General features: G+C 42.3%; 2 protein-coding genes across 2 annotated transcripts in view; one reads left to right on the forward strand and one right to left on the reverse strand.

Moving 5' to 3' along the window:
* Nucleotides 1–412: 412 nt before the first annotated feature.
* LOC140541161 (olfactomedin-4-like) lies at nt 413–4,309 on the forward strand. Its single transcript, XM_072663710.1, has 5 exons — nt 413–512; nt 1,266–1,388; nt 1,560–1,778; nt 3,024–3,177; nt 3,342–4,309. Exons 1-5 carry the CDS (start codon nt 453–455, stop codon nt 4,169–4,171), a joined length of 1,386 nt encoding a protein of 461 aa, XP_072519811.1. The 5' UTR covers nt 413–452; the 3' UTR covers nt 4,172–4,309.
* Nucleotides 4,310–6,413: 2,104 nt separating this feature from the next.
* ndrg4 (NDRG family member 4) overlaps nt 6,414–19,036 on the reverse strand; it is a 59,894-nt gene continuing 47,271 nt past the window's right edge. The window contains 5 exon segments of the mRNA XM_072664195.1: nt 6,414–12,883; nt 14,805–14,843; nt 16,195–16,246; nt 16,754–16,789; nt 18,156–18,203. Of these exon segments, the coding sequence (XP_072520296.1) occupies nt 12,729–12,883; nt 14,805–14,843; nt 16,195–16,246; nt 16,754–16,789; nt 18,156–18,203 (330 nt within the window). The 3' untranslated portion in view covers nt 6,414–12,728.

A 19,036-nucleotide genomic window follows, 5' to 3' on the forward strand; every position in this document is an offset into this window, starting at 1 on the left:
GATGTGAGAATGAAGCCTGTTGACCCGGACAGGAACGTGAGAACGTGAGAAGGAACAGTGCAGAAAGAGGAAGAGTGACTTGGACGGTTGCTTCAAGAACGTGTTGGAGGTTTCGACATATGCCCAGGCTGAGGCCAACACGCTCTCTGTTGAGTAAGTCCAGGTTTGGGCTTCACCACATCCTTCTCTTCTTCATCAGTTCACCCTGAATATCAGCAAAAATCCTCCCAGATTCTTGTCTCTCACTTCCTCTTCTTGGCCTGTCAGCACAAACAGAGGTGCTTAGGGGCTCGGTTTTCTTGAGGTGGGGAAGTTGGGAGGGTGGAGATGTTGGGAGGGTGGAGATGTTGGGAGGGTGGGTCGTGGTGTTGCTTTAAAACACCATCTCTCAGTCTTGAAGATTTTTTCTCTGGTGAGGAACCTCAACGTCCTGCTCATCTTTCAAAGCAATCATGAAGTCACAGCTGATGCCCATTTGGGCGACCGCCGTGTTCCTCACCTTCTTCTCTGAGGTAGGAGATTCAGACTGCTCCCCAAAACCTCAACAGCCCCTTATCATACTCATGAAAATTATTTTTTAAATACAATATATTTATTTATATAAATACGTTAATGATATTAGAGCTTCATACTGGATATTAATGTTATTAGAGCTTCATATTGGATATTAATGTTATTAGAGCTTCATACTGGATATTAATGTTATTAGAGATTCATACTGGATATTAATGTTATGAGAGCTTCATACTGAATATTAATGTTATTAGAGCTTCATATTGGATATTAATGTTATTAGAGCTTCATACTGGATATTAATGTTATTAAAGCTTCATATTGGATATTAATGTTATTAGAGCTTCATACTGGATATTAATGTTATTAGAGCTTCATACTGGATATTAATGTTATTAGAGCTTCATATTGGATATTAATGTTATTAGAGCTTCATACTGGATATTAATGTTATTAGAGCTTCATACTGGATATTAATGTTATTAGAACTTCATACTGGATATTAATGTTATTAGAACTTGTTATTAGAATAATTAGAATTAATGTTATTAGAACTTCATACTGGATATTAATGTTATTAGAGCTTTAAACTGGATATTAATGCTATTAGAGCTTCATACTGAATATTAATGTTATTAGAGCTTCATACTGGATATTAATGTTATTAGAGCTTCATACTGGATATTAATGTTATTAGAGCTTGTCTCTGCTGTTTAACTGGACACATCTTGTGATGCTTTGGGTGTCTGCAGAGTGTGAGTGGGAAGCAGTGTGTGTGTGAGCTGAAGAATGTAGTGCCTCCATTCCCCATGGCCCAGCTGGACAACATCTACACTGCAGCCTCTGAATGCAACAGGAGCATCACCCCAGAACGGGTGAGTTATTTATTTCTCCCAAACAACATTTTGTTGACGGTTTGATGAATAGAGAGCTAAAGTGGAGTGAACAAGTGCAGTAAACTAGGTTCAGTCTACAGTGTTAGACGGTTAGTGTGCTCAGGGCCGCGGCACAGTAAAGTGCAGTAAAGCCGTGTGTGTTGGGGTCAGATGCTGGAGGTGGACGTGCTAAAACTGGGGCTGCAGCGGCGGCTGGAGCAGCTGGAGGAGAGCGTGGCCGTGCTGGAGAGAGAGGATGATGGAGAGCTGTATGGAGCCGTGTCTCTGCGGATCATTGAGCTGGAGCTGGCCGAGGTGCTGGAGCTCATGGCCAAACTCAACAGGACCGTCCACTCGCACCAGCAGCTCAGCGACGCCACGGCTGCGAAGGTGACTGCCAGCAGCTCCACACACACTAACACACACTCTGTATTGTAACACACCGCAATGTTTTGGCACCCTTCTTATCTCACAATACACCAGTAACACCCAACCAACCACATGGGGTACCACAGCAACCACTCGACAACCACCTGTGACCATAGTATCCTATAGAAATCATCTGGGATGCTATAGCAACTGCCTAGCAACCACCTAGCACCCATCTAGCAAGCACTTAGCAGCATCATAGCAACCATCCAGGATACTAAAGCAACCGCTTGGCAACAACATAGCAACCACTAAACAACACCATATCAACTAGTTTAAATACCCTAAAATCTTGCAACCCAACAGAAACCATCTAGAAACATCATAGAAACCAACTGAGATACTAAAGCAATCGCTTGGCAACAACCTAGCAACCACTAAACAACACCATATCAACTAGTTTAAATACCTTACAATCTTGCAACACCACGGCAACCATCTAGCAACATCATAGAAACCAACTGAGATACTAAAGCAACCGTTTGACAACAACCTAGCAACCACTAAACAACACCATATCAACTAGTTTAAATACCTTACAATCTTGCAACACCACGGCAACCATCTAGCAACATCATGGAAACCAACTGAAATACTAAAGCAACCGATTGGCAACAACCTAGCAACCACTAAACAACACCATATCAACTAGTTTAAATACCTTACAATCTTGCAACACCACGGCAACCATCTAGCAACATCATAGAAACCAACTGAGATACTAAAGCAATCGCTTGGCAACAACCTAGCAACCACTAAACATCATATCAACTACCTTAAATACTCTACAATCTTGCAACACCATGGCAACCATCTAGCAACATCATAGAAACCAACTGAGATACTAAAGCAATCGCTTGGCAACAACCTAGCAACCACTAAACATCATATCAACTACCTTAAATACTCTACAATCTTGCAACACCATGGCAACCATCTAGCAACATCATAGAAACCAACTGAGATACTAAAGCAATCGCTTGGCAACAACCTAGCAACCACTAAACAACACCATATCAACTAGTTTAAATACCTTACAATCTTGCAACACCACGGCAACCATCTAGCAACATCATAGAAACCCTTTACACTTTTCTAGTAGTAATTATAATAATATTTTTAATTAATTATTAATTATTTAATTAATAATAATTATTGTTGTTGTTGTTGTTGTTGTTGTTCATGGTCTGACTGTCTGCCCTGAAGCTGCACAGGATGGTGGAGAACATGCAGGAGCTGGAGGACTTTGACCACATGCAGGTGGTGAAAAGGCAGCAGGAGAACCAGAGAATGAGGCGAGACCTGGACAACTGCCAGCACAGGCTTGAGTCCACTGCTCAGCCGCCAACACCTCCACCAGGTACACACACACACACACACACTACTTTACACACACACTAACTGAAGTCTCAAGTCATTGGTCAGCATCGTGCCCAATCAGGAACTGGCTGATTTCCATCAGTAGGGGAAAAAAGGGAAATGTAAATGAATACAATCTAATCAACACCTTCTCTGTTTGTGTAGGACACTGCCCACAAGGCCAGTTGGTCAATGTGACAGGGCCTAGAACCTACTCCCTTACCCAGTACGGCACCTCTTACCCTTACGGCGCCTGGGGAAAAGACCCCAAACCCGCTCCAGGGAAGGAGAACATGTACTGGCTGGTTGCGCTGACCAGCAGTAACGTCTTTGCTAATTACATTCGCCAGTACAACAGCCTGAGCACCATCATAGTGGGTGTGGGGCCCACAGACGCAACCATCTCTTCCTCCAACCCCACCACCAACACCATCCAGGGGCCCAACGTGGTCATGTACGGAGACGCGCTTTACTACAACTGCTACAACACACCGTCCGTCTGCCGCTTCAACATGACCGCTCGCACCGTCACCAACGTGGCCCTGCCCCTCAGCTCAGGATACAACAACAAATTCCCATTTGGCTACCTGGACGCCACCTACGTCTACACTGACATGGACTTTGCCACAGATGAGTCTGGCGTCTGGGTCATCTACACCTCCCCTGAAAACTTTGGTAATGTCATTATAAGTGAGGTGCTTCCTGGTTCCCCTCCCGTTTTGGGAAGAACATGGCAGACGTCTCTCCACAAGCGCACGGTAACCAACACATTCATGGTCTGCGGCGTGCTCTACGCCACCCGATTCCTGAACAAAGAGACCGAGGAGATCTTCTACTCGTTCGACACGGAGACGAGTAATGAGCACTACGGGCTGAGGATCCACATTAAGAAGATGCAGACCAACATCCAGTCGCTAAACTACAACCCGCAGGACCGGATGCTCTACATGTACAGCGACGCCTACATCCTGTCATATGACGCCATCTTCCAGTGAACTGTCCTTTACATTTACATTGGTCTGATCATCAGGTTTCCTGTATGAGCTCCTGTATGGGCTTTTGCCTTTGCATGCTAAATCCACGTGTATCCAGCTCTGTATTACTGAAATAAAAGCTAATGCTAATCAATTTGATCTGGATATTGAGCCTGATTTTATTTTCATTTGACTTTATACAGGCTAATGGATGAATATTTGCTTAATGCATACTTATGAATACAGGAAATCAATTACATTACATTTGCATTTAAGGCATTTAGCAGACACTCTTCTCCAGAGTGACTTACAAAAGTGCTTTGCTATTTACCAAAGAATAACCTCAGCTAAAAATGTAAAGATACCTCTAAGTTTAGACACTACTAAACACAGGTCAATAAGGTGACCACTCTGTTATTCGCCCAACAAACACTCATTTAGCAACCAATTCAGTATCTGCTACAGTGGCACTTCATTTGGATTGCTCCTTTTTAGATTATATAAACACTCACCAGACTCTCAGTAACATCTTGACAACATATCATTGGAAATATCTACTAATTATTCACTAAGTACAATTAATTATTTATCAACTACTACAGATTATTGAGTAGCAAGGATTATTTAGAATCCACTATGAATTATCAAATATCTACTATGAATTCTTCAGTAACTAATATTAATTACTGAGTAACTACTACAAAATAGTCAGTATCCACTATGAATTATTGAGTATCTACTCTGAATTATTCAGTAACTATTATGCTTTACTAACTACTAGGAATCTTTCAGTTTCTAATATGAATCAATTAATATCGGGCACAAAATATTGCGTATCCACAACAAATTATTCTCTATCTACTATAACATATATAATATTTACTATGAAATATTGTGTTTTTATAATGAATTATTCAGCAACATTTTATATCTGTAATTAATTAAATTATTCAGTAACTACCAATACTAATTCACTAACTAATATCTAAATTATTCAGTAACTACTATGAATTACTGAGTAACTACTATGAAATAGTCAGTATCCACTATGAATTATACTGTATCCACTATAAATAATTGGGTAACTACTATGAATTATCCAACATCTACAATGAATTACTTAGTATCCAATATGAATGAATCAGTAACAACTATGACTTACAGAGTAACTACTACAAAATAGTCAGTATCCACTATGAATTATTGAGTATCTACTATGAATTACTGAGTAACTACTATCAATTATTGTACATTTTTCAGTTTCCACTATAAACCATTTAATATTGCATTTATATATTTAGTACAAAATATTCCATAATTATTCTGTATCTGCTATTAAATGTTTAATATGAAAAATTCAGTTTTTACAATGAATTATTCAGTAACTTAACTTTATATATATAATTAATTTAATTATTCAATAACTAAAAATAATAATTCACTAACTAAAATCTACATTATTCAGTATCCACAATGAATTATTCAGAAACCATGGAATTATACTGTATACACTTAATGTATAATTAAGTAACTACTATGAATTATCCAATATCTAATATGAATTATTGAGTATCTACTATGAATTATTCAGCATCCATTATGAATTTGTCAGTATCCTCTATGAACTATTATGAATTATTCTGTGTCACCTATGAACTATTATAAATTATTCAGTATCCACTATGGACTATTTAATATCGATTGCCATACCCACATCGAATATTGAATATACCATACCAACAATCAATTATTCTGAATATACTAATAAATATTTAATATTTACTATGAAATATTCAGTATTTACAATGAATTATTCAGTAACGTTTTTTTATATCTATAATTAATTTAATTATACAGTAACCATTATGAATTGCTGAGTAACTACTATGAACTAGCCAGTATCCATGATGAATTATTCCAAAACTACAAAAATGATCCTGTACCCACTATGAATAATTGAGTAACTACTATGAATTATTTAGTATACATTATGAATTATTTAGTATCCACTAAGAACTATTTAATATCAGTCACAAAATATACCATTCCCACAATTCATTATTCTGCATCAACTATTAAACATTTAATATTTATTATGAAATATTCAACTTTTGGTTATTTTTATATCTATAATTAAAAATTATTCAAGTAACTACCAAGAATGATCCAGTAACCAATATTTGAATTATTCAGTGAATTATTTAGTGTCTAAAAGAAATCACTTATTCAGAATCTCCACACAAAAACACGAGCAGATCAGATGTTTGCTTTTTACATCCGTTTTTATTGTAGTTACATGTTCAGTACACAGACAGTGATGGCTTCTATATAGATTTACATTTTACATGACCACTTTTTTTTTCATGACAAAGCAGGAAAGAATCGATCCCACTATCTCTGCAAACGTGATCGAGCTCCTGGGGGAAGAGCCCCACCCAAACAAGGTCTAACAAGAAGTTCTCAAAACATAGTAACTTATTGCTCAATACAAAACAATGGCTAATCATAGCAGTAATAATAGTCATATTAACAGTAGTAATAGTATCATAATATTGATGAAATCCTGGCAGGAATGAATACCATGGTGAAAATCAAGGTCTATCGGAATATAAAAAGAGGACGTGGATGAGGGCGGCGGGAACTGATACTGTATACTTCCACAACACAAGGCTAGCAGTGGTAGAGACCTTTTTTATTGGAATTGTCTAAAAACAGCGAGTATCTACAGCAGGAGTGAGGTGGAGGTGGAGGTGGAGTTAAAGAAGAGGAAGGCGGGTAAGAGGGGTACGAACCCGGAGAGGAGCGAGGTGATTGGGTGGAGCCACACTGACAAAAAAAACTCTACAGCACTTTCAAACCACAAGATACATTCAGGGCCCCTGGGAAGGAGCAGCGATTAGAGCCTGTATCCAGCGCTGATCCAGCAGCAGTCCCACCCACTCAAAATGACCCCACCATTCCAAATACTGACCATCACCAACAGCAACAGCAGTACTAGACTCGTAATTTCAGGGCATGGTGTGAGGCCTAGCTTCAGCTTCTGCTAAACCGAACCACTAGGGGGTGCAAACCTAAACCCACACCAGAGAACTGCTGCTGCTGGCTGTGAAGGACCACAGAAACTACTGATCCCGGATCAGACGCCTGATACTCACGGGCCCGGGTTTGAGGTGGTAAACAGGAGGGTCAGTGGCATGCTTTTCAGCTCTGTGCACGAGCGGACGACTGGACACTTGGGACAGGGACAGAGAACAATGAAACACAACCACAGGCTTGTACTGTCTTGTCCCAGTGCATGCAAACACATGAAGGGGGAGAAACACGTTGTCCCGAATCAGCCTGTCTGGTACTAGCAGCAACCTGGGCCCTTTCTGCTTCCCTGTTTCATAGACACCCCTCAAACACTCTCTATGGTACCCTGCTCACTCCTTCCCTGTTGTTTTTCACATGCCGTATCCACGAGCTCAGATATTCCATCTACTCGGGCTGCAATGGGTTGATAAATTGGAAAATTAGAGGAAAAGTGCATCATTTTTTATAAAAAAATAAAAAGCACTACAACGTGCACATGACGAGAGCATTCTGACAAACTGCAGTACACTACAGGATGCATAGGGGGCGATATGGCTTCTATCGTTTCATTGCACCATTAAAAAACAAAAGTGCTTGCCATAAAGACGGAACGACGTGGCGAAGTGAGAGGAAAACAAAAACAGCCTAACAGCTCGCGATTACAGCTAATCGATTAATCAATTAATTAATCCTCCTTTGATTAAATGAATCGATTACAGAAAACCTTCCCTGTTTCTTTATAGCGAGTTGCAGCCCATCTGCTCCACCCGTCTTCCTGTCGGACATCACGCGCAGCAGGCAGCAGCAGTCTGAGGTGGTTGGAGGTGGTTCCTCCACGACACTAGGGGGGGTTGGTAGGGTAGTTAGGGGTCAGTTAGCCCTTTCGGGGGCGACTGCACGTGTCTGTGAGGGCCGGGGCACCTTGAGTTTTAGTGGGACGGGAGTTTTCGGGGGGTTTGGGGTTTGCCCTACATTCCGAGCTTGGAGCAGTGCGCTCCAGAAAGCCCCGCCCCTTATAGACACACACACACAGGAAACACCCCCTGCGGTATTTGTTTAGGTCACGCCCCCCCGTGAAGTGACATTCAGCGAGACGGGGGAGCGATGGAGTCGATTGGGGATGAGTCGGGGGTTCAAACGCGTCGGCTCACATTCAGAATACAATCTGACAGCGGCTCTAGCCAATCAGCTCTCAGCTCATTAGTGCTCTGGAGTGTCTTTTGCTTACTGGCTTGTTCATTTGCGATAGTACTGAAAGCACTGATAGTACTTATAGTACTGAAAGCACTAAAAGCACTGATAGTACTGTTAGTACTAAAAGCACAGATAGTAGTAATATGCCTGACAGCACTGATAGCACTGATAGTACTGAAAGCACTAATAGTACTGATAGCACTGCTAATACCGACAGTACTGCTAGTACTGATAGCACTGCTAGTACTGATAGCACAAATAGCACTGATAGCACTTAAAATACTCAAAGCACTTATAGTTCTAACAGAACTGATAGCACTGATAGTACAATTAGCACTGATAGCATTTATAACAGTTACAGTACTGAAGACACTAAAATCACTCATGGTACTGATAGCACTAATAGTACTGCTAGCACTGCTAATACTGACAGTACTGCTAGTACTGATAGCACTAATAGCACTGATAGCACTAATAGCCCTGATAGTACTTATAGTACCAATAGCACTGATCGTACTGATAGCACTGATAATACTAATAGTACTGACTGCACTAATAGTGTTGATAGCACTGATAGTACTGACTGCACTAATAGCACTGATAGCACTAATAGCACTGATAGTACTAATAGCACTGATAGTACTCATAGTACCAATAGAACTGATAGCACTGACAGTACTGATAACACTGATAGCACTAATAGCACTGATAGCACTGATAGCACTGACAGTACTGATAGCACTGATAGCACTAATAGCACTGATAGTACTTATAGTACCAATAGTACTAATAGCACTGATAGTACCAATAGTACTAATAGCACTGATAGTACCAATAGTACTGATAGTACCAATAGTACTAATAGCACTGATAGCACTAATAGCACTGATAGCACTAATAGCACTGATGAAATCAAATGTCAATTAGTAAGTCAAATGTAATTAAAGTGTTTATAATTGCTGGTACTAGAACAGCTAACAGATACACTATGGCTATGTGTGCTTGATCTGTGCATGTGTGTGTTTTCAGGATGGTTATTATAGCTCTCTCTGCTAGTCAAAGGTCCAGATTTGCTACTGAATGGCATCCAAATGTGCCAGTAAGTCCATATTTTACATTGTTATGAATAAAATACAACAACAGAGAAGCTTTAGCAGTCATATAGTACATGCAGCTAGCTAAGAGGGGATATGTACTATTTTAGGTGAGTGTGTGTGTGTGATTAACACACTACCGGTTTCCCATTACCAGTTTAACACTGTTCCACATTTGAAATATACGTATGTGTGTGATTGTATCCCAAAGCTCCATCTCCTTACAGATTCCAGCCCTCTTGGAGTCAGGTGTGTGTGTGTGTGTTTGTGTGTGTGTGTGTGTGTGTGTGTGTGTGTGTGTGTGTGTGTTGGTGTAACTTTGGTATACTCTTCCTGTGGGGCTGAATGCTGTAAGGAAAGCGAGGAGACGACCTCCAACCAGTTCCAATGGTTTCGCAATCCTACTTGCCGTAATGACCTAATGACCTCTCCGCCTGCACACAGGTTCAGCCTCAGCTCGCGGTTCCGGTTTGGTTTGGCTCAGAGTGTGATTGTCTAGAGAAAGGAGACCGTAATGAACCGATCCCAGGCGAAAACCTCTTCCATGTGAAGGGGAGAGTGCACACTACACTGGGAGGATAGCACACTTTACAGTTAGTGCACTAGAACGGAGTGGAGGGTCGGTGGTGGAGAAGCACACAGTACTTTTTAACTGTACTAGATGTAAATAGTCACTGGTAGAGAAGTACACCTCATCAATAAAATGCTAGCTGGTGCAGTAGTGCACACTGATTTTAGTGTACTAGTGCACACTACACTGAGCATGCAAAGGTTAATGGCATAGTAAAGGGTATAGTAGTGAGCTAATGGAGTTCGGGAACTAATGTACATACAGTACAGGTACAGGTACAGTAGTACCCACTGTAGGTAGTGTACTATAGTTAATGGAATAGGAATAGGTGCAGTAGTGCACACTACATTTAGTGTACTTGAGTAAATGGAATGTTAATATGTCCAGTAGTGCACACTACATTTAGTGTACTAACGTAAATAGAATAGTAATAGGTACAATAGTGCACACTAGATAGTTAGTGTAGTACAGTTAATGGAATAGTAGTAAGTACAGTAGTGCACACTATTTTAATGTACCAGAGTTAATGGAATAGATATGGGTATAGAAGTGCACACTTCATGTAGTGTAAATAGAATACTAGTGGTTACAGTAGTGCACACTGCATTTAGTGTACAAGAATTAATGAAATAGTAGAAGGTACAGTAGTGCACACTACATTTAGTGTACTAGAGTTAATGGAATCGTAGTTGTCCTGTAGTGCACACTACATTTAGTGTACTAGAGTTAATGAAATCGTAGTTGTCCTGTAGTGCACACTACTTTTAGTGTACTATAATTTATGAAATAGTAAATGGAACACTAGTGCACACTACATTTAGTGCATTATAGTTAATGGAATTTTAGGTGTCTTGTAGTGCACACTACATTTAGTGTACTAGAGTTAATGGAATCATATTTGTCTTGTAGTGCACACTACATTTAGTGTACTATAGTTAATGGAATCGTAGTTGCTCTGTAGTGCACACTACATTTAGTGTGCTAGAATGAATGAAATAGAAGAAGTAACGCTAGTGCACACTACATTTAGTGTACTAGAGTTAAAAGAATAGTACTAGGCCTAGTAGTGTGCACAACAGTGAATGCAGCAGAGGTAATGAAACAGTAGTAGATATAGTAGTGTGCACTACAGTGAGGAAAGTAATATGCATGGTCATGCACGCTACATTTAGTATACTAGAGTTAATCAAACAGTAGTAGGTAAAGAAGTAGCCTGAAGTGCACACTACATTTACTGCACTAAAGATGTATGTATGTAATGTAATAATGTAATGTAAATGTAATAGTAGCAGTAACAGTAGTGCACACTGCTTTTAGTTAATTGAATAGCAGAGGGAATAGTAGTGCACATTACATTTCGTAGAGTACACTACATACTCCGGTAAATACTTCAGTACACAAGGTAATATGGTCGCGCACTAGAAAGAGTGCACAGTCATGCACACTGCATTAAGTGTACTAGAGCAGAATGGAGTAATGAACGGTAGAGTAGTGCACACCTCTAGTCACTAGCAGTGCACTGCAGTCGGTTGATGGAAGAGCGTGGTAATAAGCTGAATTTCTTATATGATAGAGCATAAGAGCTGTGCTGATTGGCTGAGAGCTGTTGTGTTAGCACCTGATTGGCTCAGAGAGCCTCGCTCATACATTTCCTTCACACAATCCGTTCAGGTATGCCATCCCTCTGCTCACAATCTTATTAAATACACTACACTGCTGCACGACGTTCCTCAAACCGCCTCTCGCGCCGCTCTTTACTCTCGCTTCCCTCACTTTCACTACTTTCACTTTTTCCGGTCTCTCTCTCGTTTCCCCTCCTTCTCCCTGCTATCTGCCACCTGCTAAACCACCAGTCACTCCATAGAGACTGTCACAGGACAGGGCTGAGTGAGAGCAGGGGCTGATGGGATGTGTAGTCCGGGGGAGGGGGATTTTTGAGGGGGAGGGGCCAGAGGCAGATGTTGGCCAGAGGCAGCAGGCGGGTGTGTTGTGTGTGTGTGTATATGGGAGGAGGGGAGTTGTGGGGGAGTGGGGGGGGGGCACTGACACTCCGAGCATTAAAGAAGCAAATGTGTAACAAAGTCAGGGGAAACTAGCATAAACGCTGGACAGAGAGAGAGAGAGAGAGAGAGAGAGAGAGAGAAAATGGGGCAATCGAGCAGTGATTCATATTACAGTATAGAGAAGGAACATCACCAACACACACGCCCAGAGAGAGAGAGAGCAGGAGACTGAATCGGGGGGCTTCAGAAATGCAGAGGAGTATCCGAAAACTCCTCTTTTCTACAGCTTAAGCTGCATTCACACTACGGGGGTCAAAGTGAATTTTTTGAATTCAGATCATTTCAATGTGAATCAAATATACAAACTCAATTTCGGCACAAATCTGCGGCACAAATCAGATTTTTTGCCCGAATGTGAACCAGATCCAAACTTAGCGCCTAAATGGTCGAGCAAGCATCACACTGAACACTCTCTCTCTTTCTCTCTACCAGTTAAGATGACCCTGTGGTCATCCTCAGTGTGACGATCTGGTTGTGAGTGTGAACGCAGCCAAAAATCTGGTCTTTAGGCCCTACTGATGTCCTCTGCCCCTCAATCTGAGTGTGTGTGTGTGTGTTTGAGAGAGAGAGTGTGTGGTGTGGGCTCAGCAGGACACCTCCATGGTGTGGCTGACCTGGCCCACCCCCTCAGTGCTGTCGGAGTGTGTGCACGCCCGGTTGCGCGAGCCGTCCATGGAGCTGCCGCTGGTCAGGGAGGCCGTCCGAGAGCGAGCGAGGCGGGTCATGCTGGCTGAGGGCACTGAGAGAGAGAGAGAGAGGGAGAGAGGAAGGGAGGGAGAGAGAGAGTCAGTAACAGCAGCAGGCTGTATTCTGTGTGATATGAGGGGTGGTTGGGATGGCATGCTAGTTTCTGATGACAGCAGCACATCAGCAGACTCTCCGTCTGTGTCAGGGGTTTGAATCAGGCCGGGGTTTGATGCATTCATCTCACAGCAGGACTGAGGCCCTCTCAGCATTCAGCAGACGTTCTCCTTCTGACGCCCCTCACTAACAGCCTCATGCAGAAGACCCCACAAAGTCCAGCTGTAGCAGCTAAGCGCTCTGCTCACTTCCATTCCCCACAAACTCTACACTGAGGAGGCGGAGCTACAGTCTCTCATTAGGGGGAATATTAATAACGCTCTAAATGTAGGTATTGTGATATACACTGAGGAGGCGGAGCTACAGTCTCTCATTAGGGTGAATATTAATAACGCTCTAAATGTAGGTATTGTGATATACACTGAGGAGGAGGAGCTACAGTCTCTCATTAGGGTGAATATTAATAACGCTCTAAATGTAGGTATTGTGATATATACTGAGGAGGCGGAGCTACAGTCTCTCATTAGGGTGAATATATATTAATAACGCTCAAAATGTAGGTATTGTGATATACACTGAGGAGGCGGAGCTACAGTCTCTCATTAGGGTGAATATTAATAACGCTCTAAATGTAGGTATTGTGATATACACTGAGGAGGCGGAGCTACAGTCTCTCATTAGGGGGAATATTAATAACGCTCTAAATGTAGGTATTGTGATATACACTGAGGAGGAGGAGCTACAGTCTCTCATTAGGGGGAATATTAATAACGCTCTAAATGTAGGTATTGTGATATACACTGAGGAGGCGGAGCTACAGTCTCTCATTAGGGTGAATATTAATAACGCTCTAAATGTAGGTATTGTGATATACACTGAGGAGGCGGAGCTACAGTCTCTCATTAGGGTGAATATTAATAACGCTCTAAATGTAGGTATTGTGATATACACTGAGGAGGCGGAGCTACAGTCTCTCATTAGGGGGAATATTAATAACGCTCTAAATGTAGGTATTGTGATATACACTGAGGAGGAGGAGCTACAGTCTCTCATTAGGGTGAATATTAATAACGCTCTAAATGTAGGTATTGTGATATATACTGAGGAGGCGGAGCTACAGTCTCTCATTAGGGTGAATATATATTAATAATGCTCTAAATGTAGGTATTGTGATATACACTGAGGAGGAGGAGCTACAGTCTCTCATTAGGGTGAATATTAATAACGCTCTAAATGTAGGTATTGTGATCTACACTGAGGAGGCGGAGCTACAGTCTCTCATTAGGGTGAATATTAATAACGCTCTAAATGTAGGTATTGTGATCTACACTGAGGAGGCGGAGCTACAGTCTCTCATTAGGGTGAATATTAATAACGCTCTAAATGTAGGTATTGTGATATACACTGAGGAGGAGGAGCTACAGTCTCTCATTAGGGTGAATATTAATAACGCTCTAAATGTAGGTATTGTGATATACACTGAGGAGGCGACAGTAGCTATTTTCTATGTTCTTGTAACAGAATGTGTAGGTGACCGTGCAGTTCAGCCCATAAAGCCGAGTCCACAAGCGCCTCTCTCTGATTGGCCAGAGCTGCCATGGCCTGCCATGCACAGAGAATGATGGGACATTTTAATGGCTGGAGTGCAGGAGGGGACGGCTTGTTTTTCCTCAAGTGGAAAAACCATCAGTCAAAAACAAAACACACAATGATCCAACAGAAACCACACAGATAAACAGGGGGACGAAAAGAAAGGGGGAGAGGGGAGGGAGTGAGACCCCAGAGAATGACAGATAAGTTGTTTGGCTTCAGATGGATGAGGCACAGGAGGGCGGAGGCAGACAGGGAACAAGAAGTACCTGGCCCCCCACTCATCCTCCGATCCTTTATATACGCAACTGAGAGAGGACGAAAAACACACACACACACACATACACAGAGGGCAAGGTTACAAAAAACTCTTCCACACACACACACACACACACATGGACATCCACAAAGTCTCACAGACAAACATGTGCACCTGTAAAGTACCTATATGTTACAATAAGTACATGTAATAATAAATAAATATATATATATATATATATATATATATATATATATATATATATATATATATATATATATATGAATACTCTATATGAACAAAAGTATTGGGACACACCTCATGTTATTCAGTCCCATTGCCAAAACCAAGCACCTAGCCCTGCAGTCGGCCTTTCTTCCACACATCACCGCTGCACCAACAACAACAAGTCAGCTGGTGAAATTTCCTCCCTCCTAGATCTTCCTCCATCAGCTGTGAGTGGTGTTATTATTGAACAGTGGAAGAGTTTAGGAGGAACAGCTCACAGAGAGCAGCTCAGCCACCGAGTGTCTGTCAGACCACGTAAAGTTACAGAGCAGGGTCAGGGCCGAGTGCTGAGCTCAGAGCAGAGTGCAGAAAAGCCTCCAACTGACTCAGTAACTGCAGCAGAGCTCCAGACCTGCTGCTGCTGGTAGAGCTTTGAGCAAAGGAGGACCAGCCCCATATTAATAATGCCTATGGGTTTAGAATGGTACATCAGAAAAACTCCTGTAGGTGGAATAGGGTGGAGGTGTCCCAATACTTTTGTCCATATAGTGTATCTCTCATCACAGTTTTTCACTTTTCTCCATAATGTAAATTTGGCAGTTGCATCAGAATTGCATCATGATGAAGGGACCAATAGAAATGCTCCAAACTGACTGAATTCTTTAAAGTTGCCATTTGGGATATATACATATACGTATATTGTATACTAAAAAAAATTAGCTTTCAATGGAAGTCAAAAATAAATTCCAAGCCACTTTAGAGCATTTCTATTGGTCCATTCATCACGGAAGTTAAAATGTATACACAATAACAAATTATATGACATATTTAATTTAAATAAAAATACAGTTTCAGGGTCAGGTCTGCTCTTGTTTCTCTATAGTTTTAAATTTAAAGACTTTTTCATTTAGAAATGTACAAAAATCCCCCCCCCCCCCCCCCCCCACACACACACACACATAGACACACACACAAATAGTTCCCTGACGAGGATGAGAGTCTGACAGACTGAGTGAGCACAGTAAATAAACTGGACAGATTTACTGACAGTGTTCTAATTAGAGACAGTGACTCGTTAGGAGAGTCTATTGATTCCTTAATCATCAGGCTGATTGACTGGTGTGTGTGTGTGTGCAAACAAACTCACATGAATATTAATTAGCAATACTTACTGTAGCCCATTCCCTGCAGGAAGTACTTGAATGCCTCTGTCAGTTTTCCAGGCTGGAAGGAATAACAGCAGATGAATTTCACCACACTTCTGTTCCTGGATGCTAAATAACAGTAACTGGATCGGTGTTGCAGATATAACTGGGCTTGATGGTAGCTTGGCTACCAATAATTCAAGAACCCAAGAATGCCGCTGGAGCTGCGAGGTTAATTTAGCTATCAAATGATAAATCATGCTGATTAGCTGATAAGTATGGTGCTAATTGAGGCCTAAGTCACCACACACTCTTCTCGAACCATGTGGAGGTGTTCAGTCATCGCTAATAGACTTGAATATTGTTTGATTGTCACTGTTGTTCCAGAAACTGAGGGACTGAAGAACGCTAACGGGTTGTCATACACTTCCATTACTTGTTAGCCGCATTAGCTTTACAGTTTTCTGCCAAACTCCTCCCACTTAGGCAGACGGTTGAGGTCGATGGTCTGAATTGCTGCACAGTAAGAGGCTAAAAGAGACAAAGTGTAAACCAATCTTGGGTCGATAGGGAGCAGGAAGCTGACCTGTGTGATCTGGGGCAGTCCACCGGAATCAGCCATCTGAAACGAAACACACACTCAGACGGTCAAGGTCACTCCAGCCAATGAAATGGCTCTAAAAATATCGACTGATGAGGGCTTTTCTGTTTCACCTGCACCGAGTTCACAGAGGAGAAGGATCTACAGTGACTCTACAGATCGAACACCAGCGTTATAGACTACTGTAGAGCAGCACAACAGGGACATACTTGGACAAAAGTAATGGGACACCTGCTCTTTCACTGTTTCTTCCATGCATTGCATTGTACATTCAGTAACAAGGACTTTAGTGAGGTCAGGATGTTGATGATGATGATGATGATGATGATGATCACCACCCCACCTCATCATCCTAAACTCCCCAACTCTTCAACTCCTCATCCCAAAAGTATTGGATGGAGCACCACCATCCATCCATTCCATGCTGGGAGGCTTTACACCCCTTTAGCTCATTCCTGGCATTAGGCAGCATGGTGCCAATAGGCTCATTTTGGTTATGTACTTGTAGACCATCTGAGATAGGAGAAGGTCAGATGAAGATCTGTGAGTAACGGACTAATTCTGACTGAGGTTCAATAGTAGAAACCAGTGACTGTAGAAAGCACGGACAATGTGGTTCCGTTCCCTTCCGTTAAATATAGAAATGAAGCCAAAACTGTCCGCCATGCTGTCAAATCTGCAGCCAGAGTCTGCTCAGTACAGACCAGAGGCCGGGCCAGACTCGCCTACTCATTTGATAGACCCGCCCCCTTCTCCCAGACCAAGCCTCAGTGTCTCAGACCGTCTTCACTGAGCTTCCAGCGCAGAAGCAGAGCAGAGGTCCCCCCCCCCCCCCCGGATTCCCAGTTTGTCCGGGAAGTAGAGGACAACAGCTCCAACAGTAAAAGTGCAGCGCATGTAAGTTCCTCTACAGCTCAGCTCCTCCATGTACTGACCAGATAGGACGTCATGCAGGTCCTGCTGTAGACGAATGGTCTGTCAATCACTGCATTCCTATTCATACTGAGTAGCCCCCCCTTCCCACAGTAGAGCAGAGTAAGGGTTAAAAACTGGGGTTTATTTCTGGGGCGGGGCGGGGCTGTTTTGTCACTGAAGCCTATGGGAATAGGCAGAGCTACACTCTACGCTATCATACTGCAGCCCAGCCAGCAGAGGCGCTAGACCTGTGGTGGCTTCACTTTTGAGAGGTGCTGCGCTCGCTGTCCATGCTTTCTACAGTCATTGGCAGAAACCTGCAGTGTTTGATAAGAGACAGATCACTGGCGACCTTTTATTCTGCACAATAACTGATTATTAATTATGTATATGGTGTTCATGGCCATTCATAAGCCTTTATAAGTCTTTATAAGCCTTTTTAAGGGCAGTCATCCAGATGATTTTCTCTCACCTTGAGGAATGTGGTGTTGGTGGGGTCCAGCTTGGAGTTGCACTCGACCTAAAAAAAAGAATCATAACTTTAAAGTAAACATCAAGCAACTGGGTCACGATTTTAATTTTAGCCCAGAAAGAAAGTCACACTGCTCCCACTCAGCTGACATGCTGTGATACTGCGGGGAAAGAGACCACTTATATTAGAAGTGTCGAGTTAGGTGTGTGCAAGAGAGAGAGACGGGGGGGGGGGGGGTGTTGGCATTGGGGGGAGAGGGGGGCTTTTGTGTCTTTGACAGAGTGTATATACATGTTTGCATGTGTGTGTGTGTGTGTGAGAGTTTTGACCCAGATATTGCAGCACTGCAGTGATGAGTCACTTCAGCAGCGGCTGCACAGTTGCAGACGCCTGCGGCTTCACTTCAGCACACACACACACACACTCACACACACACACACAGCCACTCCAAACGTATACCTACACTAACTGGCCATTTTATCAGAAACGCCTACTGTTGACTGTAGCCCCATAGATTAATTTAATAAGCAGGCAGTGAGTGGAAGCACAAGGTAGGGGTTTCTAATAAAGTGGCCAGTGAGTGGAAGCACAAGGTAGGGGTTTCTAATAAAGTGGCCAGTGAGTAGAAGCACAAGGTAGGGGTTTCTAATAAAGTGGCCAGTGAATGGAAGCACAAGGTAGGGGTTTCTAATAAAGTGGCCAGTAAGTAGAAGCACAAGGTAGGGGTTTCTAATAAAGTGGCCAGTGAGTAGAAGCACAAGGTAGGGGTTTCTAATAAAGTGGCCAGTGAATGGAAGCACAAGGTAGGGGTTTCTAATAAAGTGGCCAGTAAGTAGAAGCACAAGGTAGGGGTTTCTAATAAAGTGGCCAGTGAGTAGAAG

Source organism: Salminus brasiliensis, chromosome 19 (genome assembly GCF_030463535.1).
Source record: "Salminus brasiliensis chromosome 19, fSalBra1.hap2, whole genome shotgun sequence".
NCBI lineage: Eukaryota > Metazoa > Chordata > Actinopteri > Characiformes > Bryconidae > Salminus > Salminus brasiliensis.

What these genes read in the sequence shown, in the direction of transcription:
- LOC140541161 (XM_072663710.1), top strand. Translation starts at nt 453, where the DNA reads ATGAAGTCACAGCTGATGCCCATTTGGGCGACCGCCGTGTTCCTCACC. An exon ending in TCCTCACCTTCTTCTCTGAG is followed by an intron (nt 513 to 1,265) that starts GTAGGAGATTCA and finishes GGGTGTCTGCAG; the next exon opens with AGTGTGAGTGGGAAGCAGTG. An exon ending in GCGACGCCACGGCTGCGAAG is followed by an intron (nt 1,779 to 3,023) that starts GTGACTGCCAGC and finishes TCTGCCCTGAAG; the next exon opens with CTGCACAGGATGGTGGAGAA.